The sequence below is a fragment of the Phalangium opilio genome, unplaced genomic scaffold, assembly GCF_054372755.1.
Source record: "Phalangium opilio isolate 3A_F unplaced genomic scaffold, DU_Popi_V2 ptg000070l_1, whole genome shotgun sequence".
Taxonomy (NCBI): domain Eukaryota; kingdom Metazoa; phylum Arthropoda; class Arachnida; order Opiliones; family Phalangiidae; genus Phalangium; species Phalangium opilio.
The window spans coordinates 10,327,293-10,351,150 of record NW_028324182.1 but is presented as its reverse complement, the minus strand read 5'-3'; the positions used below and the strand labels follow the sequence as shown (position 1 = coordinate 10,351,150).

The 23,858-nt window shown below is 34.4% G+C and overlaps 4 protein-coding genes across 14 annotated transcripts in view; 2 read left to right on the top strand and 2 right to left on the bottom strand.

The window, feature by feature from the left end:
• The first annotated feature begins 368 nt into the window (after positions 1-368).
• Positions 369-3,920, top strand: LOC149661527 (uncharacterized). 4 transcript variants are annotated; one of them, XM_089843058.1, is made up of 14 exons: positions 369-487; positions 566-672; positions 736-780; positions 1,322-1,463; positions 1,531-1,895; positions 1,956-2,097; positions 2,173-2,394; positions 2,466-2,627; positions 2,684-2,809; positions 2,869-2,996; positions 3,060-3,228; positions 3,286-3,444; positions 3,517-3,697; positions 3,799-3,920. In XM_089843058.1, exons 4-14 carry the CDS (start codon positions 1,407-1,409, stop codon positions 3,882-3,884), a joined length of 1,797 nt encoding a protein of 598 aa, XP_089699184.1. In that variant the 5' UTR covers positions 369-487; positions 566-672; positions 736-780; positions 1,322-1,406; the 3' UTR covers positions 3,885-3,920. The 4 variants fall into 4 exon arrangements, with proteins under 4 accessions (XP_089699184.1, XP_089699181.1, XP_089699182.1 ...); XM_089843055.1 differs by lacking the exon at positions 736-780 and having other exon boundaries at positions 3,060-3,444; XM_089843056.1 differs by lacking the exon at positions 736-780 and having other exon boundaries at positions 408-672; positions 3,060-3,444.
• Positions 3,921-7,582: 3,662 nt separating this feature from the next.
• LOC149661526 (ninein-like protein) lies at positions 7,583-13,787 on the bottom strand. 2 transcript variants are annotated; one of them, XM_089843039.1, is made up of 2 exons: positions 13,647-13,787; positions 7,583-13,576 (listed from the first exon to the last, which is right to left on the bottom strand). In XM_089843039.1, exon 2 carries the CDS (start codon positions 13,409-13,411, stop codon positions 10,595-10,597), a length of 2,817 nt encoding a protein of 938 aa, XP_089699165.1. In that variant the 5' UTR covers positions 13,412-13,576; positions 13,647-13,787; the 3' UTR covers positions 7,583-10,594. The 2 variants fall into 2 exon arrangements, with proteins under 2 accessions (XP_089699165.1, XP_089699166.1); XM_089843040.1 differs by having other exon boundaries at positions 7,583-13,477; positions 13,647-13,781.
• A 224-nt stretch (positions 13,788-14,011) lies between these two features.
• On the top strand, positions 14,012-16,658 carry LOC149661525 (polypeptide N-acetylgalactosaminyltransferase 11-like). The gene is made up of 8 exons (XM_089843043.1): positions 14,012-14,613; positions 14,691-14,857; positions 14,931-15,303; positions 15,362-15,479; positions 15,539-15,691; positions 15,754-15,999; positions 16,072-16,250; positions 16,315-16,658. Exons 1-8 carry the CDS (start codon positions 14,156-14,158, stop codon positions 16,499-16,501), a joined length of 1,881 nt encoding a protein of 626 aa, XP_089699169.1. The 5' UTR covers positions 14,012-14,155; the 3' UTR covers positions 16,502-16,658.
• A 386-nt stretch (positions 16,659-17,044) lies between these two features.
• The window catches only part of shep (RNA binding motif single stranded interacting protein alan shepard), a 34,443-nt gene continuing 27,629 nt past the window's right edge, over positions 17,045-23,858 (bottom strand). For all 7 annotated transcript variants that reach the window (XM_089843044.1, XM_089843046.1, XM_089843047.1 and 4 more), the window contains one exon: positions 17,045-23,809. The gene's annotated coding sequence lies outside the window, so the exon portion shown is untranslated. The remainder of the gene's footprint in view (positions 23,810-23,858) is intronic.

Sequence of the window (23,858 nt, the reverse complement as noted above, 5' to 3'; positions counted from 1 at the left end):
ACTAACTTAAAACGGTGAGTAACAAACTCTTGGTTACATCCCTTTAAAAGGCAATTTGGATTCGGAATTGTTTATTCAAACCCATCATTGCTAGTTAAAATTTAAAGACGTGAAAAATTTATAGGGTTATAGAAATAGGTCCCCTCTGATTTGGTGACATTTTCACACATATTTTTCAAATTGTACTTAAGGTTGAAATCGAATTTAAAATGATATTTATAACTTGAGCTATATTGATTCAAGATAGATTATGCAAATATTTGTAAGACTGTCTGTCAACCGTTGATGTATCCCTTTAAATAAAGTTCCTTGAACTACTCTTGAGTGATATCGTGGAATTTCCTCAAACTGAGATACTCCTTGAGTGACTTGGGATGTTATTTGAATTGAAGCAGGGCTAAGAAAGCGGTACAATCTATACCATATTACGTAAGAAAACTCTTGATTAGTTGCCAAGCAATCACTTTCGTTTCATCTTTAGAAAAGAGTAAATATAAGTTTAATTCTTCTTTTTCGTGAGGAAAACCGGCTGATTTCGGGACAACCCTTTTTTCAATTTCAATAGAAAATACTAACTTAAACAATCAAAGGTACAGCACGACATTGAAACAGCTTTTACTGATTGCATGTACAACACTAGAATCCTTGACATATGCCTACAATCGCCACGAAGTAAGTCAAATAAAACGGTAAAACTACATAGTACTATCTTCTACTTCGTGTCATTCACTTTAGTTCGCTACTTCGAGATGACAGTAATTTTCTGGCTAAATAAAATGGGTAATTTTATTTCAAATACCTCGTTTTTCTGATAAAAGTTTCGAAAAAAAAGGTGGAACGCTCGCATTTATCTTATCGCACATTATGTGGCCAAAAACGTTTGTTTTAAAATTAGTTGGGTTAGAAGTAGAATAATTGTAAATTATGGCGTGTTCTGAATTAGTTTGGAAACGCGCAACCCTTTAGTTTTACCAATCAGTTGACCTTTAGATTGACCCAACTCCAAACAAACTGGACATCCAAAAATTAAGCTTCTACAAAAACGTCGCACGTGCGATACCTCTCGACCTTGATGTATATTCCATAATTTCAAAGTTTAATTTATTACAAGATAATAGATTGTGTAAATAATCAAAATGTCAACCTTACAAATGAAGGTGATTTCAGAATTCGAAGGAAAAAGTATAATATTGTTCAATTGAGTGATTACCTAAGATTATCACCAACACGTGGTGGTGGTGGTGATAATCTATTAATTAGAGAAGATAAATCTTTCGAAATATAATCAAAGATTACAAAATTTATAAATAACTTTTGACAGTGAATTTGAACGCCTTTACTCTTTGCTAAAATGGATATAGATACGAGGTTTGAGATAGGAACAGTGTAATTAAGGTGGTAAAAAGATGGGGTCACGTCAGGAAATGGATATCTATAGCTCTACCGACATACCTACTTTTCAGGTAAGTTTGTTGATATTTAGGCCTAGAATTCATCAGGGTAATTGGTAATAAATAACCTCCAAAACAGGTACGGGAGAGACGAGGTTCCATGTACGTTCTATCTGGTGGACAATTACTTCTTTCGAGGTTCATGTTAAGATGGTCACAAGTACTTTACTACAGTCGCGGCAAACGTTTCCTACTCTTTGTGAAATTGTCCGTTTTTGTCGCCTATAACATTTTCGTCGCGTTCGCGTTTCGATACGGTTCTCGGCATAAAGAACGCGAAAGTGACATGAAATTCTTATTGAGTTTGACATTTCTGGCGTACGCGGTCATCCTGTACCAAATATTTCTAAAGAAAAGGGTGATACGTCCCATTTGGGCCAAAATCAAAACCCTATTCAAAATCAAGAATTTTTATCACGAATACGAAATGCATATACTAAAAGTGTAAGAACAACTTCGTAAAACCCGACGAGAAAAGCATTTTTAACAATTTTTCCGCCTTAGAATTGCCGGGTGCGTAGTTTTCGTGGGATTCTTAATCTTCATAATAACGGACACGACTGATCAAAAACTTCGCCTCCATTCTTTAGTGGGTTTATGCATAATTTTGGTATTTGGTTACGTTTTCTCCTACAATCGGGCTCAGGTACGAGACCTTTGGCTTAACTCCGTTTATATGATCCAATAAATCTAATTCCGTTAATTTGGTTGTTTTTCATAGGTTAAATGGAGACCTATCTTATGGGGTCTTTTCATTCAATTCTGCATGGGGCTTCTGCTCGTACGTTGGCCTCTTGGACAAAACATTCTTAACATCCTGGAAATGAAAATAATCGAGTTCCTAAACTATACCGGATACGGCACTTCAGCCGTTTATGGGTATTTGGTCACGGGAAAATTGTTAGACGTGGACACCCCCACGGACTTCATTTTCATTTACAAAGTACGCTAGGATGGCGAAAAGCAACCTTGTCACTCGGAAGTGGCGAATAATTCTTTATTTTTGGTTAATAGAATCTCACCGTCATCATCTTCATTAGCATGACCATGTCCGTTCTCTATCATTTCGGAATCATGCAAAGAATCATCATGAAGGTCGGATGGGTGCTGGAGAGAACCATGGACACAACATGCTGCGAGTCAATGGCGGCAGCTGCAAATATAATCTTCACAATGGTAGGTTTCTCTTATTTTAAATGGTTCGTTATGCAACGACGATTATCTTATCATAGCCAGAAGCTTGTTTGACAATCAAACCCTACATGGGAGTCATGACCAAGTCGGAGATGCACGCGTTTCTAACAGGGGGTTTCGCAACCATCGCATGTAATGTCTTCGTGGCGTACGTTCGACTAGGGGTAAGGTCAAATGAAGGATCTTGGTTTTTAATCCCTATTGTAATTGAACCATATTTTAGGCCCGCGCCAATTACCTCTTGATCGCGTCATTATTATCAGGCCCGGCCTCCTTGGCTTTTTCTAAACTTTTCTATCCTGAAACTGAGAGAAGCAAAACCAGGGCATGGAACATCGTAGTTTATAAGGGGTGAGAGTTCATATCCATTTATAACTTTTTAAGAAATAAAAAATTTACTGATGATTTTTTCAGAGAAAGCAAGTCTTGCATTGAAGCCATCGTGACTGGGGCCTCGAATGGGATGGCCCTTATCATGAAATTGGCTGGCAACTTAATCGGTTTTGTAAGTTTCATCGCCTTCATTAACTTCCTGCCAGGTTGGTTTGGAGAGCTTGTAGGAATGGATTTTCTGTCAGCCAAGGTACGTATAATTTTTTCTTTAGTCAATTCAAAAGAGTCTAATACGATGTCCTTGCAGTGGTTAATGTCAAAACTATTCTACCCGGCAGCCTACGTTATTGGGGTTGAACGGGACGATCGTGGCAAAGTTGCTTGGTTAATAGCTGTTAATTTCCTATTTACTAATATGGCAGGATATAAGATTATGGGAGATATGAAGCATAGTAAGATGCTGACTGTAAGGGTTATTATATCTCCTTGGGAGTTTTTCATTTCGAGTTAATTATTTAACCGACTCCTAACTTCTAAGGATCGATCTGAGCTATTGGCTACAATAGCCATCTGTGGTTTCTGCAATCTGTCAAGTGTCGGTATGGCTTACGCCACATTGGCTGCCTTGGTACCTGAACGCAAGTCTGAACTGTCCTCCATTGTTATGAGAGCCATGGTGGCCGGTACTTGTTCGTGTTTGATGACCGCGTGCGTTGTAGGTAAGAGTAAGAGTTAGGCTGGAAAGTGTGAAGTGTTCGTGACGCAATAAATACCGCTTCACTCCAAAAATTTAAAGTACATGATTGAATAACATTTTCAGGGTCTTTGACAAAAGATATCAACGAAGGTCTAACGGACTATCTTCCATCTAATGACACTTCCAATATGTACATTGAAATATATTGAATTCGTGTATACATAGTTTATTAAGTTGTTGAGTAAACGGAGTATTTATTTTTAAACGAAAACAACATTCATTTCAAATTAGTCTTTTTTAATTGCGAAGGGAGATGAATGATAAAACCATTAAAACCATGCAACTTCACCTTGAGGTTGTTTTTTTATAAGAGAATTCTATTGTTCAATATGATATAATGGTAATTTGATTTATTCAATACCAAATACCCTGCTATGAAAGGAGTGAGAGAGAGATAAAAAAAGGCCGACATCCTTAAAATAAAGCGAAATAAATTCATTTGACATTAAAAACATAAATCCCTTTTCCGTTCGGACTCAAAAAATTATAAATTGTCATTTCCTTTTTGACAAACAATTCAGGACTGACGTAAATATAATTTAGAATAATGGGGTGGAATGCGTGCGAAGAGAACCTGGGGCTGTACCAATTCAGAATGAGATTCAGTTAACTAAGAATCGCATCGCGTAGGGGGTTGCGGACATGGTTTCGTTTAAGGAAAACGAAGAGAGTTACGCGGGTTCTTCTGACCCATCACCAAACATGACTTCCAATAAACGAATTAGTATCGTTCATGAACTTAATGTCCGCGAGTCTGACCAGGATGAGGCGCCTGCTACACGCATTACGCGATTTGACGACACCGTTTGTCAAAACCCACAATCAACGGAAGAACCCGAAGTTTTGTTTTCTTTTGACGATGAGGAAAATGTTAACCATTTTGAGGACCCAAATATGTACACTAACTTCGAAGGATGGGTCAAATCGGTAAGATAGACATTATTATGGTCGTTGGTACTTAAATTTACAAGCATATCCTTAGGACGAACGTAAAGCTTCGATCTACGTGGTCAGTAACCGAATAAATCGTCGTAAAAGCATCTTTCAAAGGAAAACCTGCGGATTTCTATTATCATACGTTCACCTAATTCGAAATTACGTTCAAGGATTGAGCGACAAGAACCGTAAACGCGCCATGTACGTTACCTTATTCGTTCTCTACAACGCTTTCCTCTGTTACGCCATTTCTCTACACTGGGGACGCACTAATAACAGTCAGGGGATTAGACTGTTGGTGACAGTTACACTAATCGTTTACGTCATAGTCTTATACTACAGCGCGTGCAGAAAGCGAATTCTTCGACCGACATTGAGAAAAATTAAAAGAGCGCATAAACGGGCTAGTGAAAGTAACTGGTACCGAATATTAGGAAGGTAAACTTTGTTGACTTGACTGTTATTCTAAAGGTATGACGCGTTAATTCGAAACTTTTTACATTCTAGAACATGTTGGGTGGTTTTATATACTGGATTAGTTGTATTTCTGGTGATTGATACAGCCGGAAATAGAATTCGTTTAATGTCCGCAGCGGGTGTTGTCATTATTCTTATGTTTGGTTACGTATTCTCGGCGGATAGGACTAAGGTAGGTGTCAAAGGCATCTTCCCTAAGTCGCTGATAAAAGAATGAACTTACCTTTGGCTAGGTAAAATGGCGACCGGTTTTATGGGGTGTCGCGTTACAATACGCTTTCGGGTTTATTTTCATCCGGTCGACTTTCGGACGGTCTATTCTAGAAATAATCGAATATCAGATTACAATATTCTTGGGTAATACCAATTACGGTACCGAGGCCTTGTTCGCTTACCTAGTAAGCGGGAAAATTACCGATGGTGGTACGAAACAGCATATTTTTGCCTTCCAGGTAAGTTTAAAGGCAGGAATCTTTCTCGGACGTTGAATTAAACGAGTTGTTTTAAATTTAAAGACATTGACGGCGATAATTTTCGTCAGCATATGGATGTCCGTTCTTTACCATTACGGTGTGATGCAAATTGTCGTTGTCAAAATAGGATGGTTCCTGGAAATGATTATGGGCACCAGCGTATGCGAGTCCATGGCAGTGGCGTCAAATATCGCCTTGAGTCTGGTTAGTAACGATGGCTTGGTGATAAGAGTTCAATACAGTTAATCCGTCAATTCTCTTTTCGTCTCGAGCAGCCCATGGCTTGTTTGACTATCAAGCCATATCTAGAAGACATGACACTGTCCGAATTACACGTGGTCATGGCGGCTGGTTTCGCTAATGTACCAGGAAGCGTTCAAGGGGCTTATATACAACTTGGTGTAAGGTTAACTAACAATAACATATGGACACAATATATTTTAAAATATTTCGATAGGTCGACGCCGTGGACATGATCTCGGCTTCCATTCTGTCCACATGTGGATCATTCGCGTTCTCAAAGTTATTCTACCCAGAAACGGGGAAAAGTAAAACTAGAGTATGGAATATCGGAGTGTACAAAGGGTTGGATAGTTTTTTAATAACTGTTTGGTTAGAAATAGCAGAACTACCTAATTACAGCGCGCATTTTCACTTTCTAGGGAATGTAAGTCAATGTTGGAAGCCATTGTAGTTGGGGCTATTGACGGCGCCATGCTTTTGGCGCGAATTTGCGCCACGTTGGTGGCATTCGGCAGTTTCATCAGCTTCGTCAACCGAATACCCACGTGGCTTGGTTCCTTAGTGGGTATTGAAAATATATCGTTGAAGGTAAGGAGGAGAGAAAAAACAACAATTACGTTACAAATGCCAATCTCCAAGACATATTTTACAATTACAGTGGATGTTCTCTAAGTTATTTCTACCGGTGGCTTACATTATGGGTGTCGAACCTCAAGATTGCAGTGCGGTTGCGTGGTTAGTGGGAGTAAATTTAATATTTTCCAACACGTCTGCCTTTCGAATATTAATTGACTTTGAAAATAAGGGAATAGTATCGGTATGTAGGAGGGTACTAACTCCATCGATCATTTCCTAACCTACGCCAATTTATTTTACAAAAATACTTTTAGCACCGATCGGCCGTTATAGCAACATATTCCGTGTGTGGATATTACACAATATCCTCTTTGGGTTTAGCTTTGGGAACTTTGGGGTCATTGATACCTGAAAGGAGGTCAGAATTGTCCTCCGTCGTGGTTAGATCCTTGATTTCCGGCGCCTCCATTTGCTTCATGACCGCTTGCGTCGCTGGTTGGTACTCGTTAACGGAAGTTAATTAACTTGATGTTAAAGGGTTACTAAAGTACCTCGTTAGGGGTAGTTTATTAACCTCCGTGGGATTTTTATTTTTTCGAAAACTGAGACGCGAAGGAGGCAATACGAAGGGGTGTGTGTGCGAGGCACTTTTGAAACCCCTTTAAAAGGACTCCAAATAAGGGAGGGTTGGTAAAAATTATCTGAAATACGTCACAGGAATCCCGTGAAACCCTTGGTGAAACGAAGATCCAAAGACTCTGTATGGATGGAACTCGACATATTGTCCTTGTTTTTGCAATATTACAGAACCAATTCCCTAAAGAGCTAGTTTTCGAAATAAAACTAAGTTTCTCCTCGGTCACGTGTCCCTGACGTATTTCATATAATTTTACCCATCCGACGTTGGCTACTTCACAGTCCCTTTAAACTAATGAAAACAGAACTTCGGGTTAACTAACTTCCTTTTGAATTTTTTTTAAAAAATAACAACATTCAGCTAATTATATTTTAACTCATAGGTTCATTAACAATTAAAGCTAAAGGTGGAATTAAACAAAAATTAGAATTGGATAGTGAACAAATGATGAATAGATATTTTTAAAAACAATCCTTATACAAAAACGCAAGTTAAATAGGTTTTGTTGTATTTTTTTTTAATACAAGTTTCTTAATACCGAAAAAAAAGCTTTACATAAAAGCTGGTGCATAAATTATTTTTAAAATTTGTATAAAAACATTAATAATTAATAACCCTGCCATATAATTTCCGTGGAAATCACAAAAAATAAAAATAAAATAATAATTAGTAAATTTATTTTTTTTTTAAATTAAAAATAGGCCACGGTTAAGGTGGTGTGCTTTTTCAATAATAATAAAAAAAAACAATAAATTTTAGGAACGTTAGTTAATTGGGATGCTAAACAATTTCGCCTACACAACCTACATACCACTACGAATTGTTAAATATTTTCATATCTCTGTTAACATTTTTTTTTTGGGACAAGATCTTAGGCGAGATACAATACAAGATATAAAAGACCTTGAAAAGGTAACAAAAAAGAATACTTAAATATACTGGAAAAACACGACACGATTAGGGTTTAAAATATGGTAATATACAAGTTGAAGCTAAATTGGTGGGTTACCTTGGGAGTTCACACGCCTATAGGTTCACGAAAATGGTACCCTTATGCCATTTTTAAAATAAAAATACACGTAACCAGGATGTTGGGAAGCACGTCAGTCAGTCAGTTAGAACAAACTGGTTGCTAAGCTTAAAAACATTAATTGAAAGGTTCACGCTAAAATATAGTTATTTTTTTTATACCAAATATGTAATGTAAAATAACGAATATTCGAACTACAGGTCAGTCTACAATATTCAGTCAAGAAGCGATGTCTGGTTTATTAGGGAGAAGGTATAAGACGCCTAAGTATTCGCGTGCCATAGTCCCAGTCCCCCTTTCAAAGTACAAGGGGGGGGGACGTAAAAGGAGGCCGGGCTATTTCGCCTCTCCTCAGTCGGAAAATATGTAATTTTCGTCATTCATGTCGCGCTGACGTCGGTTTTCAAGAACCAATGAGATGATGCTGGTTGTAATTTAGAGGCGGGATTAACTCCGGACCTATGTTAGGATTGCAGATAAAGCTAGAAACGTGGCGAATTTATAACTTGTCCCTAGTAAACTAGATATCGCTTCTTGATTCAGAATTTTTACGATTTTACTATACGATATTTCGAATAAAATTCTAGCGTGGCCCTTTCTTTTAAAGGAATAATCCAAGCTAAAAATATTCTTATTTAATCGAAAAAGCGTATTAAACAATAAATACGTCAATTGGAACCATGTACCACCTGAAGAATTCGTCCAATAGGGGTACTCCCAATGAGTGCCTTGCAGGAAAGCCTACCGCGTAGTGTCCATTAAGGAAACTTAATTGCTTGTATCTTCTTTAATATATTAGGTAGAAACATGGTTCCAATTAATATATACATTATTTTATACGCTCTTTTGATTAAAAATGAAAAACTCAAGACCGGGGTATCCTTTTTACGGTCCATACCTCCAAGAGGGTTTCTAATATACATGCTTTGCATAGATTATTAGAATATAAAGTTTAAAAGGGGTATAAATTTTAAAATTTTTGGTGGATGACGTAATTACGCCTAAAACCTCCACCATAACACACTAGATCTTTAGCTAGAAAGGTTACTTTTACTCTCATTAAACATAAAAGAAATCTAGTAAATTGGCGTTTGACAAATACCATAAAACGTTTAGCTCTGCGGTATTTCGCCACAATAGACTAATATAGCAAACTTTCAAGGAGTTCTTTCAATCGTGGACAATCCCTTTTAGAAGGCCCATAAATCTTTCTACCAATAGAGTTAATTCTGGATAGAATTTTTTCCAAAAACATCCCCGTATCATAAATCATCCTTAGGGCAATTTTTCAAATGACCCCAAATTTAGGACCAGCTATATATATTTTACACGCGGATATAATATTCTAGAAATGGCAAGAGTTTAGACTAAATTTAGGGTAATACATACTTAAACACAAAGGAGAAACAAAAGCTCATACAAAAAAACAAGGATAGACATAGGGAGGAGTGAAAATAGAAAATAAATAATTTCTTTCTAAAAATAGCTAACTACAGAATTGGAATTGAATACTACGTATAATTTTTTTCTCTTCTTCTAAATCGCGTATTGAGAATAAAGTATTAAATATTATATTTAACATACTTATTTTTCTTCATATTCTATATCTTATAGTTAGTTAGCACCCAAAAAGTTTCGAAAAATTGTCGTCACAGAGAGATAGAGAGCTAGGTAGCTGGGCGGCTCTATGAGTGTCTCTAAACTGGTTTAATTCACCCACTAACCTTTAAGCGGGCGTTTGTTTTAGAAAAAAAGAAATAAAACACTATTCTAAATTTATATAGGATATCTGCGCATTTGAAAAATAATAATAAAAAAATTACTATCTAGAGAAATATTTAAGCATATTTTTGCATTTGTTTTATCACATTTTAAATCCTTAATGGCTGGCACCGACGAGAAAAAATGCTTAAATTAATTTAAATGATTAAAAAACATTAATTAATTAAAATCATAAAGTGGCACATTTGTTTTTCTTCTTAATAATAACTGACACGAGGTATTGAGATTTTTGTGCCTTAAATATGGGGTAGTGTAACATCGTAACAAGGATTAAAATTTTTGTTTTGGTGTTAATTTTTAAATCATTAAATTTTGATACAATATTATAATAAAGAGCAAACCTGTATTTACATAAGATATAAATTTGCACCATATTCAAATCATTCGTAAGCATTGAATAAAAAAAAATTTGCTGGTCTTTCCAACGAACATTTTTAACATAGTTAATCCCGATTTCTTGCTTTATGAAGCGTAAAAATTTGCATATTTTTAGTAACAAGGATATTCATTTTTTTTTTTCGTCTACCCTATCGCAAAAAAAATTTTATACAAATTCAAAAATAAAATTAATTTAGCCTATATAGCCGCGTAAAAACATTTCTTTTTATTTATCTCCTAAAATATAATCTGAATCCTATATAGTGAAAGCACCTGGTAAATTAAAATAAACCGTAGCGTGTTATGGACCAAAAAAAAAAACCAATGTTATTTGATGCTAGCTCTGGTCACATCGGCGACCAATTTCTGTAGAACTTTGCACTTGTAATGCAATTTCATATTGCTGTGCTCTGCTTTTAGTTTAGATTCTTCCGCTGACTTGAGCTCTTTAACGAGTCTACCATTTTCTAGGTAAAGATCTCGAAGAAGAGTGTCCATTTTACTCGGTTGTCCTTCGAAGTAACTGTCATTAGAGTCGACGGAACACGCTGAATGAAACGAATCGACGCTTTGTTCGGGAAACTGGGAATTCTCTTTGTCAGAGCTACGATCCGCCATTAAAAGAACTTTGGAGAATCTATCTTCTATTTTCTTCTTTAGAGAGACAATCACCGGGTTGTCAACGGTCTCGGACTTTTGGAAAAAGTTTTGTACCAGTTGGTATAGCTCGCAAACGGTGTTTTGAATTTCACTCTTCATGGAGTCAATCATAAGTTGAATTTCTTTCCGGCATCGAATTTCTTCTTCAAGTCTTTTTTCTTGGGAGTTAAGTTTGCCCTGGTACTTTTCTCGCAGACGGGCGATGACTTCGTCCTTGTCAAAAGTATTACCATCAAAATTTTTCTCCTTGGTCGATTGCAAACTGGAAAATTTCTCTCCCCTCGCCTCATTTTCGGTGAATTTCGGGTAGGAGTTACTGGTCGATAGCTTTTGGTTTTCCGATTTAGGGACTGCAATGGTGAAACCCATCTGATCTTCGTCCAAAAAGGAACCCTCTTCGTAGGATTCGGCCATTGGTTCTCCATTGTAGGAGTTGATGGAAAAACATCGTCTAACTTTGCCAACCATACGGCTATCATCTTCCGAGTTGCCATCCGAAGAGGAGCCGCTCCCTCGTCTTTTGAGTGAAAAACTGGAGGCTCCATTCATGGCGCTTTCAGAAGTGCATTTGTTATAATCGGCTAACCAAGAGCTGTTACGATTATGCGATCGTTTATTGTTGGTCCCCGAATTAGCCATTATTTTCAAGTTTTCAATCTCCAGGGTTAATTCTAAAGTGTGGTCTTGAAGATCTTTATTCTGTTTTCTCAAGTCCTCGATCTCTTGGTTTAAAGCGTCGTATCTGTCCTCGTTCGTCGAAGCTTCGAATTCCGAGAGTTTTAAACGGACGTCCGCTAAGGAATCAAGCTCTTTTTGTAACTGTTCGTTTCTATCTTCGGAATCTGATAGCCTGGATAAAATATCGTGAAGCTCTTTTTCAAGTCGCGTATTATCGGCCTTCTGGGCCAGTAATTCCTTTTTCAAACTCGATTCTTCTTCGCGCGAGGCTTCCAATTCCTTTTCAAGTAGCTGCTTAATGTTAGCCATTTGAGTGGTTAATGTCTCTCGTTCCCTGCGTAGCTCTTCTTGAAGATCTCGAACTTGATCCTGATGTTTCTTCTCCAATTGAGATATTTCTTTTCTGGAAGATTCTTCAAGTCGGGCATGATGGTCGTCAATCTCTTGGGCGAGAAGAGCGGCCCTTTCATTCGTTTCCACGACTGATTCTCGAAGTTTGTCCCTTTCGGTTTTAAGTTGAGCCGCCATGATCTTCGTGTGTCTAACTTCATTCTGCAATGTGGTCAAGGCGACTTGGTAAACGTGATCCGAACTGGCGTTGGTCAGCTCTTCCTCCAAGAGTAATGTTAAATCTTGCAGATTTATTCGCAAATTGACATCGAAGCCGAGATCCTTAAGGAGTTGCAGGCCGCAAGGAATTCCAAGAGACTCCCACCAATCTACTATAGCGGATGCCGGAACATAGCCACCTTTTTCCGGGTCTATAGAGGAAAACATACCAGCTTCTGTTGATGGCTCGGAAACTTGGGTCTCTTCTTGGGAACCGTGGCGAAAGACCCTATGGTTAACTGGACTGCTGGTAAAGGACATTTCCGATATAGACGCGACCGGTGATTTTCCATCATCAGGAACCTCGTGTTGAAATAGACCTTGAAGAAGCTCCTCAAAGGTAACCTTTCCATCACGGTCGCAATCCAATTTCTCAAAGAGTTGGGCCACAGTTTCGTTAGTGGGTTCCATTCCAATATGACTGCATACTGAACCCAACTCTTCCAGGTTCAGGTACCCACTTTTGCCAATTCCAAGACGCTTCCATAGATTTCTCAAGTATTCTTCCGGGGCAACCAGAAGTAGGTTTTCAGATTCTGACTGGCTTTGAAACGACGAGTTTCGACTTAAAGGATAGTGCAAACGCGGTCCGCGTTCTGGGGTAGAGGGCAGAGACAAGTTCATCTCAGTTTCATTTGACAATAACGCGTTGGTTTTTAAATCCAAATTTTGCAAAAGTTTTGTCTCGGATAAATCAGAATTAGACGATAAACTGGAATGGTCGCTCTTAACTTCGGCGAGTTTCACGAGAGAGTTTGTGGAAGAAGTTACATATATCTCAGTTTCAGTTAATTGCTCCACTGAAAGGTCAATACTGTCACTTTCAATAACAGACGCGGGTCGAGACCTACGGCCATATTTTTTCGCCCCCAGAACGAATTTTGGTGAAACTTCTCGATTTGACGCGAAAACAGAATCCATATCATCGTCTTCTTCGTCTAAACTCGCGTGGTCTTGGTCATCACTCCCGGAAGTCAATAACGCGATAAACCCTTCTTTAAAATCATTGAAGTCAACTCTACCGTTTATATTACCGTGAAAAAGGTGTCGAATTAACACGTCTGCCTGCGCTCCCAGCTGCAACTGATTGCACAAACTAACAAGATTATCTTTTCCGAGGAAGCCAGTCTGCTTTTCATCAAAGCTATTAAAAACCTCTCTCAGCTGAGCAATACCTTGTTCCATATTGTTATCCATTACTTACACCGCACTTCGCGAGAAAAATCACTTTACAGTTATACCTTTACGCGAAATTCGAACTGTCTATAATGTATAACGTTACGAACACGTATTTGTGGCGCGTATGACGCAATGTCAATCGGTTTTCGCACCAACACAACAGACAATACGAGCGAACCAAGGCTTAGTTTCAAAACAATTTTCGAGCGCTTAACTAATAAACTAGGTCTAGACTAATTAAAGAATTACATACCCTCTTAGATGATTAGATAATCCATTTCTTGGTGCTTTCACTTCTTTGAAACTTGGTTCTTAATAGTTGATAACTTAATTTTACCATCGTTCACAAACCGCGACGTTCGAAAACCACGTACCATTGTCGTTGATGAAAATTTCGCGAATGAAAGATGAAATTGATACGAATAATGGCTGCGTCTTAACAGGAGTGGAAATAAGGCCACTTACTTTGAATACAAATTTTATCGAATAATTACTTATAATTGTAATTATAATTCATAGTTGAATGAAAATAATTTCCTTTTTATATTAAGCGAAATCCACACTTTATGATTGATAAGTATCTATAATTTTACAAGTTTAACTAAGAAAATACAGACTTATTTCCCGCCCTGATCCAGCGTCACTGGGTTGATGACGATGATGTATTGATGACGATTTCAAATTCAAATTGTTTAAATGTTAATTTTAAGATCATGAACACGAAAATTTAGCACGACGACCCGCTGCCATAAACCAAGAACCATGTTCCATTCCGTGCGTTTTAAGTCATTTTTCTTTGGTATTTTATTTACTTCGGTTATTTGGTTCGCTGTCATGTATATTTATATCAGCGTGAATGGAAGCAATTTAAGTAGCAGTCCCAAAGTTAAACTAATACCTCGCCATTATAAAAATGAGGAGGACAATGAAATAATCCATGGTCAAAGTAATAACCGCATTCAATGGATAAAACGCCCCAAAGAAATTTTAAAAGACGAGGGGTCATGGTTTCGTATTAAAAAACGTAAAAAGATTCCGAGTGGCGTGGTTCATACCAGCGAAATAGGTACAAACAACACGGATCTCCTTATGATGGGTGTCATAAAAGAGCCTGAAGACCAAAGAATAAAAGATGAAGGCTATTTGAAACATGCCTTCAATTTGCTCATAAGCAATCGCTTGATGTATCATAGAAGCATTCCTGATACCCGACATAATTTGTGAGTTAACATCGCCTCGAATCTGGTAACAAACTCGAGGTTTAACACCAAAATCCTTTAATCCATTGTTTTCCAAGGTGTAAAAAAGAGAAATACGACAGCAACTTGCCAAAAGCAAGTGTCATAATTTGTTTTTTCAATGAGGCATTATCCACACTCTTGAGAACTGTTCATTCAGTGTTGGACAGAAGTCCGGAAAATCTCATTCAAGAAATAATATTAGTTGATGATTTCAGCGATTCAGGCAATTTACAGCCCTAAGGCTCCAAGCTGGTTTAAGATGGTTCAACATCTAAATGCCAGTCTTCTCTTTATAGATCTGATCAAAAAATTGCAAAAATATATGGAAAAAGAACTGGCTCCAAAAGTGAAACTCTTAAGAACGCCCGAAAGAGCGGGTTTGATAAGAGCCAGGTTATTTGGAGCGCGTCAAGCAGTTGGAGAGGTGTTGGTTTTCTTGGACAGTCACTGTGAAACCAATGAGGGCTGGTTGGAACCCCTCTTAACCAGAATTAAATCCAGCAACTCCACTATAGTGTGTCCCATAATTGATATAATTAATCCCGACACATTTCAATATACCGCTTCACCCATTGTCAAAGGGGGTTTCAATTGGGGTTTACATTTTAAGTGGGAAAGTGTCGCCTCCGATATGCTGAAAGAGAAATCTGACTTTATTAAACCAATAGAGTAAGATCTGAATGATAAGAAACATCAGGTTTACATTTAAAACAACAACTCTATACAGATCTCCGACAATGGCAGGTGGTCTATTTGCTGTTAACAGAAAGTATTTCAACCATATTGGGGAATACGATGAAGGGATGGATGTATGGGGTGGGGAAAATCTGGAGTTGTCTTTTCGGGTATAGCATTACAGCCCCTCAAAACTGTTCAAACAGTTTAATGTAGTTGACATTTTTAGGTTTGGATGTGTGGTGGTCGTCTTGAAATAATTCCGTGTTCCAGGGTTGGTCACGTCTTCAGACACAGACGCCCTTATGGGGCTTCCAGTGGTGAAGATACTCTAACAAAAAATTCCCTTAGGGTCGCCCATGTCTGGATGGACGAATATATTGTATTATTCTTCAGCCAGAATCAATAAGTGATTATGGTTAATGGTTTTTGCAAAATTTACAGGAATATTACTTTAAAATTCGTCCAGAGGTTAGGGATAAGCCTTACGGTAATGTCAAAGAACGGGTAGAACTTCGAAAAAATCTTAAATGCCAAAGTTTTGACTGGTATGTCAAAAACGTCTATAAGGACCTCAAACTTCCATCAGAGAAAAAAAATGTCCAAGTTGTTGATACTCCATTGATTAATGGGAAACAGGCTGGTGCCAGTTTCAGGAGAGATCCCCCTGAAATTGTAGATAAATACCAGGTTATTATTTCTTAACATCATACAAACCATGCGGAAATTACGTTTACCAACAATGTTTATTACCGGCCATAGATACAATTAGCTGGTACAGATTTATGCATAGAATCTGAGGAAGAAGTTACTTCCAAAGGGTCACTTTTATACTTGCAACGTTGCTCTCCTATTAAAAAACAAACTTGGTTCGAAACCAAGAAGAATGATCTTCGTTTAGCGTATTTGTTGTGTTTAGACGCTGGGGAAAAGTTTCCGAGGTACTTTCCGTCATGGATTCTTTATGTAAAATGATCTAAATATCTTTAAAATGATACTCCAAAGGTTGTATAAATGCCACGAAATGGGTGGTCTTCAGGATTGGAGACATTCCACTAGTATCAATACTCCTATTTATAATCCTGCCGCTGGTCTCTGTTTGGGGTTGGAAAAGCCTCAAAAAGGTGAACATGTATTATTGGTAATGTGCAACAGCGAATCTGCTCAAAAATGGGATTTAAGAAAACGTTAGAAGATAACGATAATGTCAATTGCTACATACAAAAGTGTCAACGTTTTTAAATTATAGTACTGTGATATAATAACAATAATAATGGTGTGTCACTATTTAGGCCTTTTTTTTTGTAATATTTACAAATGCTTGTATAATAAACATTTCCAAGCCTTTTCATCTGTCGTATTTTGTATAATAAACATTTCCAAGTAATTTTTACTTGTCGTATTCGTATTAGTATGCCTATGATGGGAGAGGTAATTAAACCAAAGTTCAGGTAACATAACATTACACCTTAAAAGAACGGCCTTTTTCTAAATATATAAGGAAAAATATTCAAAAAAACAAAGGATTTCTTATTACAAAATAATTAGCATGTACTTGTTCTTAAAAACGAAGACTACTGCGCCGCCATTGGTTTAGTGGCGTGTGCTAGCCCAAACCATGAACTCGCATCTTCAGGCTAAGGTATAAAGTTATGTAACCTGAACTTATCCTTTAGTTTGATATAAGCTTACGAGTAAACGCTGAAAATTTAAAGAAATAACAAAAACCAAAACCTTTGTTTTTGTCATTTCATTCAAAAGTTTTTTATTTTCCTCAGCAACAACAAAATTATCCCCTTTATTTTTTTCAGGAACCCCCCTCCCTCAAATCGGTTTTATATTTTCATGTTTTCACTTTTTTAATTATCTTTTTTTTCTGCTGGGGAAAAACAAATGTGAAAAAAAACACGACTTTTCAGTTTTTTTTCTCTTGGTTTGTCTTTAAAACATCCATCATTTGTTTGTTTTCGTTTCAATTTGTTTTTTTAACAGAAGGGCTATTTGTTGTTTACTCTTTTTTTTTGGTTTTTTTTTGTTTGTTTGTTGTGAAAAAGCGGCACCTTTTTCTTGAGGGATAGAGGAAGGAGAAAAGAAACGAAACGAAAAAAAAATTAAAGATCAAAATATGTTTCCCAATTTTGGAAGTTTTGGGAAAACTGTTCGCATTTTCTCTCTTTCTCGCGCTCTCTTTTTTGTTTTTTTTTGTCTTTATCTTCATCGTAAAAGTTTTTGTCACAAAACTACACAAAAACCACACAATCTTTTTTTTTCTCTGTACAAATAACAAATAAAAATATTAAACGAAAAAAAAAAAAAAAAATGGCGCAAGTAGTTCGAAGAATTTTCATGTAACTTCAAATGCCACAATTTGTTGAAAATTTCCCTTTTTTAAATCAGGTGCAGTTTCAACTGCAAAATATATTCACGCGTTTCTCTTGTTTTTTTTTGTAGTTTGTTTTGTACAGTTTGCAACAAAATAATAATAATAATAATAAAAAACAATAATTATTAATAAAAAATCATTTTAAATAATTATTTTGTCCATTTTTAACGTTCTCAAAAAAGTTGGGATATTTACTTTAGCTCTCTGTAAATTATTTTAATGTTTTTTTTTTTTAAGATCTGTGCGAGTTAATTAATATAAATAAAATAAAATTCCGAGTAAAGATTAAAACAAAGCTTTTTCTTCTTCATTTATATCATTAATTTCTTTGTCACTATTTATAAAAAATATATATTCTTACATTTCGCATCGTGTGAGCAACTGAAAAAAATAACACGCAGTACGTACTGTTAAACTTTGGTTTACGTTAATTTATTTTTTTATTTTTCGATTTTGGCTAGATTTTTTTAACTCGCACAGACTTTCAAAAAAAAAAAATCATTTTTATCAATCAACATAAATTATTTTTAAATCTAAAGAATTTTCTTTTTTTCCCTTAACAAAACTTTTTTTCTAACAACCCTTTTACGTTGTTACATAGTATTAAACATATTTTGTTTAGATTACAAACTTTCCATCACTTAATAAGTTCCCCTTTTTTTTGTTTCAGGGTTTTTTTTTTTTTTTGCTTTTAATGACGATGTCAAAATCGAAATCGAAATCGCTCCGTGTTTTTGAGTTTTAAATATCTTACAGTTTTTAATTTAATCCTTCGAATAGCTTTTTTTTTTTTTTGTTTCCGACAGCGCTACTCGATCATAGTAGTAGTAGTAGTTTTTATTTTTTAAGATTATGTACCAAAAAATAGACTCTGTAACCTCTTGCCAGTACTGTAATTTTAATTTTAATATCAGTTATAGTGTGTTTAAATTAAAAGTAAACTACCTAGAAATTAATAGTGCTTAGTATTATTAGTTGTTTTTTTTTTTTTTTTTTAATATTCAATATCACTGTTTGCTCTGCAAACAAAAAATTGAAAAAATTGAAAAATTGCGGGCGGAATGTATAAAAAGTCGCTTTAAAGCTCTTCAAATGCCTTTTTAAATATTTTCCCTTTAACGAACTGAATAATTATCTCATTTAATCTAAGTTTTAATTATAATTAGCGAGCCTTGATTTGTTACTGAAAGAAAAAAAAATTAAAAATAACTTAGGAATGTCAGATTTTTTTCTTAGGAAAAAAAAAAAAAAAAAAAAAAAATCGAATTTTTTTTTTTTAAATATCACTGATTATTTTTCCCCCATTAAGTTAGATTTTATTAATTTTATTTTACATCAGCATTTTTTTTATTTTATTTTATTTAAATTTACGCACTTAAGGCAAAATAGCCAATATGTTTCGTTAACAAGGCACTGACTTATTTGTTCTAAGATTTTTTTTCTTCATTTATTTATTATTTAATATTTATTTTTATCGGGGAAAACCTTTTTTTTTTATTTATTTAAATTCCAAAAACGTTACTAACTATCGACCGGAAAAAGGTAGAATACTTCCGTACACACGTTTAATTTTGTACAGATTCGAGTTTACACGCATTAAAATACTGGCACAGCAGTTGACAAAGCTATTTAAATCCAATAAGAGACCTCGTTGAGAGACTTTTATCGAGGTGTATATCATGTTTTTTTTTTTGTTAAATATTCAATAGTTTTTTTTTTAATTTAACGGCATAGTTTAAAGTTAGGATTTTTATCAGGGGGAAGACGTACAGGTTTTTATTTTATTTTTTTTTTTTTTTTAAAGATTCATCATTTACGTTTTGTTTTGTTTTGTTTAAAAAGGAATAAAAATTATATTACTTATATTATCTATTTATTTTAATCATTTTTTGTAGCAAAAATCTATTTCGTTACGTGTAAGTGGTTGTATTATTATTTTTTTTTTTTTTTTAATCCTTCAATTGTATTTTACTTTGTTTCAGGCACACTTTAAATAGTAAACTATAGTTTAGGTTATATTTTTTTTTCATTTTTCTTTAAAACAATTTTCCGTGAGAGAAAATTAAAAAATAACCTAAAAAACTATAATATTCTTAGTAACAATATTCTTTTCTAGTTGTCTTTCGCAGCTGCTGTCGTTATACTTAAAATTATTTTCCGCGCTTTAGCTATAGACTAAAATGTTCTAAAACTAGACAAAATAACGGAACGGTACACTTTATGATCAAGATATTGTAAAAATTTCTATAAGCGTTTAAATATGAATGTCAAAAAGTTACCATTCACTTCCTTCGCTAATTTCTCAGAGGGAATGAGTTTTCTTCGTTATTTCATTCAATTGCTGTCATGTTTCATGCTACTGCTATTTGCTTGTTGGACTCAAATAAAAATCACAGATAATTCCATCATTTTCTTGTTCGAAACGTAAAAAATATTATTCTATACTGTTTTAACTTCTTAACATTGATATTCTAACGCTTTCGGACACTTTCCCCAACATCTTAGACCATAACTCGTGAAAATAAACGAATAATAACTTCAATTTACTCCACTCATTGGCATGTTTTCGTTTTTGTGTTTGTTTTCTTAAGTTATATCTTATTTTGGCTCTTTGTTTTAGGGCTTTTATAAAAAAAAATTAAGTTAACAATTTATCATTTATTTCTATAATGTGTATGTAGATAACCGGTATTAACGAGATATTTTCAAAACTCAAGTGTTCCTTCCGGTGTCAGTGTGTATGTTGTATGTAGTTGTAGTAGGGTTGAGTACAAATATCGCAGATTACAATTCGCGCCTTTTAATCAATTTTTTTTGCAAAAACTCTTTAAATTTATAAAAACGAAAACAATCATCAACTTTGTCGAGAGAGAAGGAATATAAACACCCTTTTTTAACTCCCCAAAAAATTTCTTTCATTATTTTTCTTTTTTTTTTTTTACAATTTATTCATTACTTAACCATTTCTCGAAATACCAAAATTTCAAGAAGAAAAACTTTAGGACCTTTCAAAAGCATCAGTAAATAAAATTGTCTTCAATTTTTTCTTTCTTTTTGCGCCCCATTATGTCAGTTAAAATTAAAACACAACCAACTTCGTAATCGTAATCGTAATTTTTCTTTTTATAATCATGCAATTAAGCGTTGCGTTTCCAATCAACGTGTTTTTAATTTCAAATTCTTTTTTTTTTTCATTCTTCTTCTTTCTCAAAACGAAAAACTTATCATCGTAATTCAAAAGACCTTACAATTATCCCCTTTGAATTGAACGTACGTACATCGCTCGCCAATTGACATATATTTCTTGAGTCGAAAGAAATTGTAAATTGTAGGTTCCAAATTTCCACAAAACATGAAGGAAGACAAAGTCTTTCTAACGTTTCGATGAGATGCGGGCGTGTATCGAGAAATTTTTTTTTTTTTTGCCGCTTCTTTTTACCTTAAATTCTTAAAAGTCCTAATAATAATAATAATAATGAATGAATAAAAAAATTCCCGGGTAAAGAAGCTCTATTTGTTTTCCTTAAAAACGTCAAAATTTTACACATATCTCATTCGCCGGGCTCATTTAACTTATTCAAAGGCACCGCACTGTTTTTTTTTTTTGTTTTGTTTCGCAAAAAAATCAATTATTATCATTATTTTGTAACGAAAATGAAAAATCATATCTCCGAAAAAACTTTTCTTTTCATCATCATCATCATCATCATCATCATTGACACTGTTATAATTTCAAAATGTTAATTTCAACTCTCTTCATTTGTTTTAATGAATAATTAGTTCAATTTGGGTTTGGTTGGTATGCAGGTAGGCAGGCGGGGGAAAAATGGGGTGATTTCATTTGGGGAAATTTTTCAAAATCGCAAATCGGCAATTAAAAATGGTTCGTTTTTTTACCCATTTTCAATTTGATTTTTTAATAGAAACACTAAATTTCTACGTGCCTAATCTACTGTTGTTGTTTGTTTTTTTTTTCATCTTTATAAGAAACGAAACAAGTTTTGTAAAAGTTTTTATCTTCTTCTCTCAGTTTTTGTTTGTTTGTTAGTTTGTTTACCACCATCTTGACAAACGCGCAATCTTTCAATTCAACAACCACACGTGCAAAAATTCATTTTTTTTTCTTGTATTTTCTTGTATTTGTTTAAAAGGTACCAAAATATAGGAAATAGGACGTACAAAGACAGGGACGGGTATGGAAAAATAAGATTTTTTTTTTTTTCATTCATTAGATTTGATTTGATTTTCATCGTTTTAACGTTTGAGGTTTTAATTAAAAAGGGGGAATGATAACTTTTGACGAAATAAATCAATCATTTGAGGCGCTCGATCGACAAACAATTAAAAACGTAACGTAGAACTTTCCTTAAGAAAATTAACGCAACGCAACGCGGCGCGGCGGATGAAAATGGAAGAAAATAAAGAGGTTTTAATTTAATTTTTTTTTTTATATTAGGAACACCATAGTGGCCGTTTTTTTAAATTAACCATTAAAATTTAAAAATAAAAATTTGAATTCGTTAAATTAAGGTAAATAAGGGGAAAAAAAAATCTATGTAAATCAATATTTCATTCTACCTAATTTAATTTAAATTAACTAATTAAATTCCATAAAAATTGGGATTGGATCCTTTAAATTATTATTTATCTAATTAACCGGTATATTTTTTCATTGCTAATTCAATTCAATTCAATTTAAATTAATTTAATTTAATAAAATGGTAATTAATTTTTTCATTTCTAAATTATTATTAATTTTTTTTAAATCTTTTTGCGTTAAAACCATTAATTCTCACTTAAATAATTCTAAATAGGGAAACAAGAAATCCCTAAAATTACAGCAGAATCTGTGTGAAATAAAATCGGCAACAAAACAAACCTTTTTCGATAAAGCACACACTATCGATGTTGAAAACAAGGCCTGTAATATTGAACATTACTATTTTCTTTTCTTTGTATAAAATATTTTCATGACATCTTATTTTTTTCAGTTTAGAATAATAAAATAAATTCTCTGCCTCATTTAACATTAATTAATTTAAAACTTAGAAGAAAAAAAAAATGGAAAAATTAACAAGTACGAGGATTTAGAACTAAACATTCCTTGCGAACCGGGGTGGTACAAGACATCACGCAATTCATTAATTAATTAAAAAAATTGGGTTGGGATTTAAAGGGTTGTAGAGGGGGGGGGGAAACAATGGGAATCATTTAGGGCAAAATTAATTAAATTTACAGGAGGAATAAGCTAAGGGGTGTGGGAAAAAATAAATGTTCAAAAACTCACTTTTTACATCTCAACTCCATCATATTTCTCGCGGTAAAGTTGGAGGGATGATGATCAATGGTGAACAATATATAGGGTTGGGTAATAAGGGATTTTCTTTGATGAGGAATCATCGTAATTAACACAAAAAAACGCACAAGACGGGAGGGGATCATTGAAAAAAAAAATTAACGAGGGGGGGGGGAAGAAATATCTTTCGCCCTTTCACACAAATATTTGTCTTTTTTTTTTGAATATTTTTTTTTAAATTTTTTTTTCTTAGGGGTTTTGTCATTTCATTTTTAAACTTTTTGTCGTGTGTGTTAATGTCCTTAAAAGTAGGCGTAAATTTGTTTAATTTTTTTTGGGCTTAGTTTTGCGCTGCACCCCCCCTTTCTCTTCACAAAATACACTTTTCTAAAATTCAATCTTTCCATGGTATTAAAACCAATTAAAAAAATGGCATTATTATTTTAAATCATCATCGTATGGTTTTGGTTTGGTTTGCAGAGCACCCTCCCGTAAATTCCACAATATTTTTTTTTTTTTTTTACACAAACAATTCTTAAAAAAAAAAAGAGAAAAACTGGGATCATCAAATATAGGACCAAAAAAAAAAAAAAAAATGTTGACCCTCTTTATGAAACGCAATAATTAATTTAAGTGTCTTGTGTTGGATTTTTTTCAGAAATTTTCTTAGAATAAACCCAATCATGCACGTAGATCAATTAAAAAAAAAATAAAAAAAAGGTTTCCGAGGGTTTTCTCTCCTATATTATTTTGTTTTTTAACTTCCGTTTGTTTTTTTTTTGTTTTTTTTTTACAAGTCTCTCTCAGATCTTCAGCATCAACTAAACATAGTAAAATTAAACCATTTTATAACATGATAGTCACAATTTC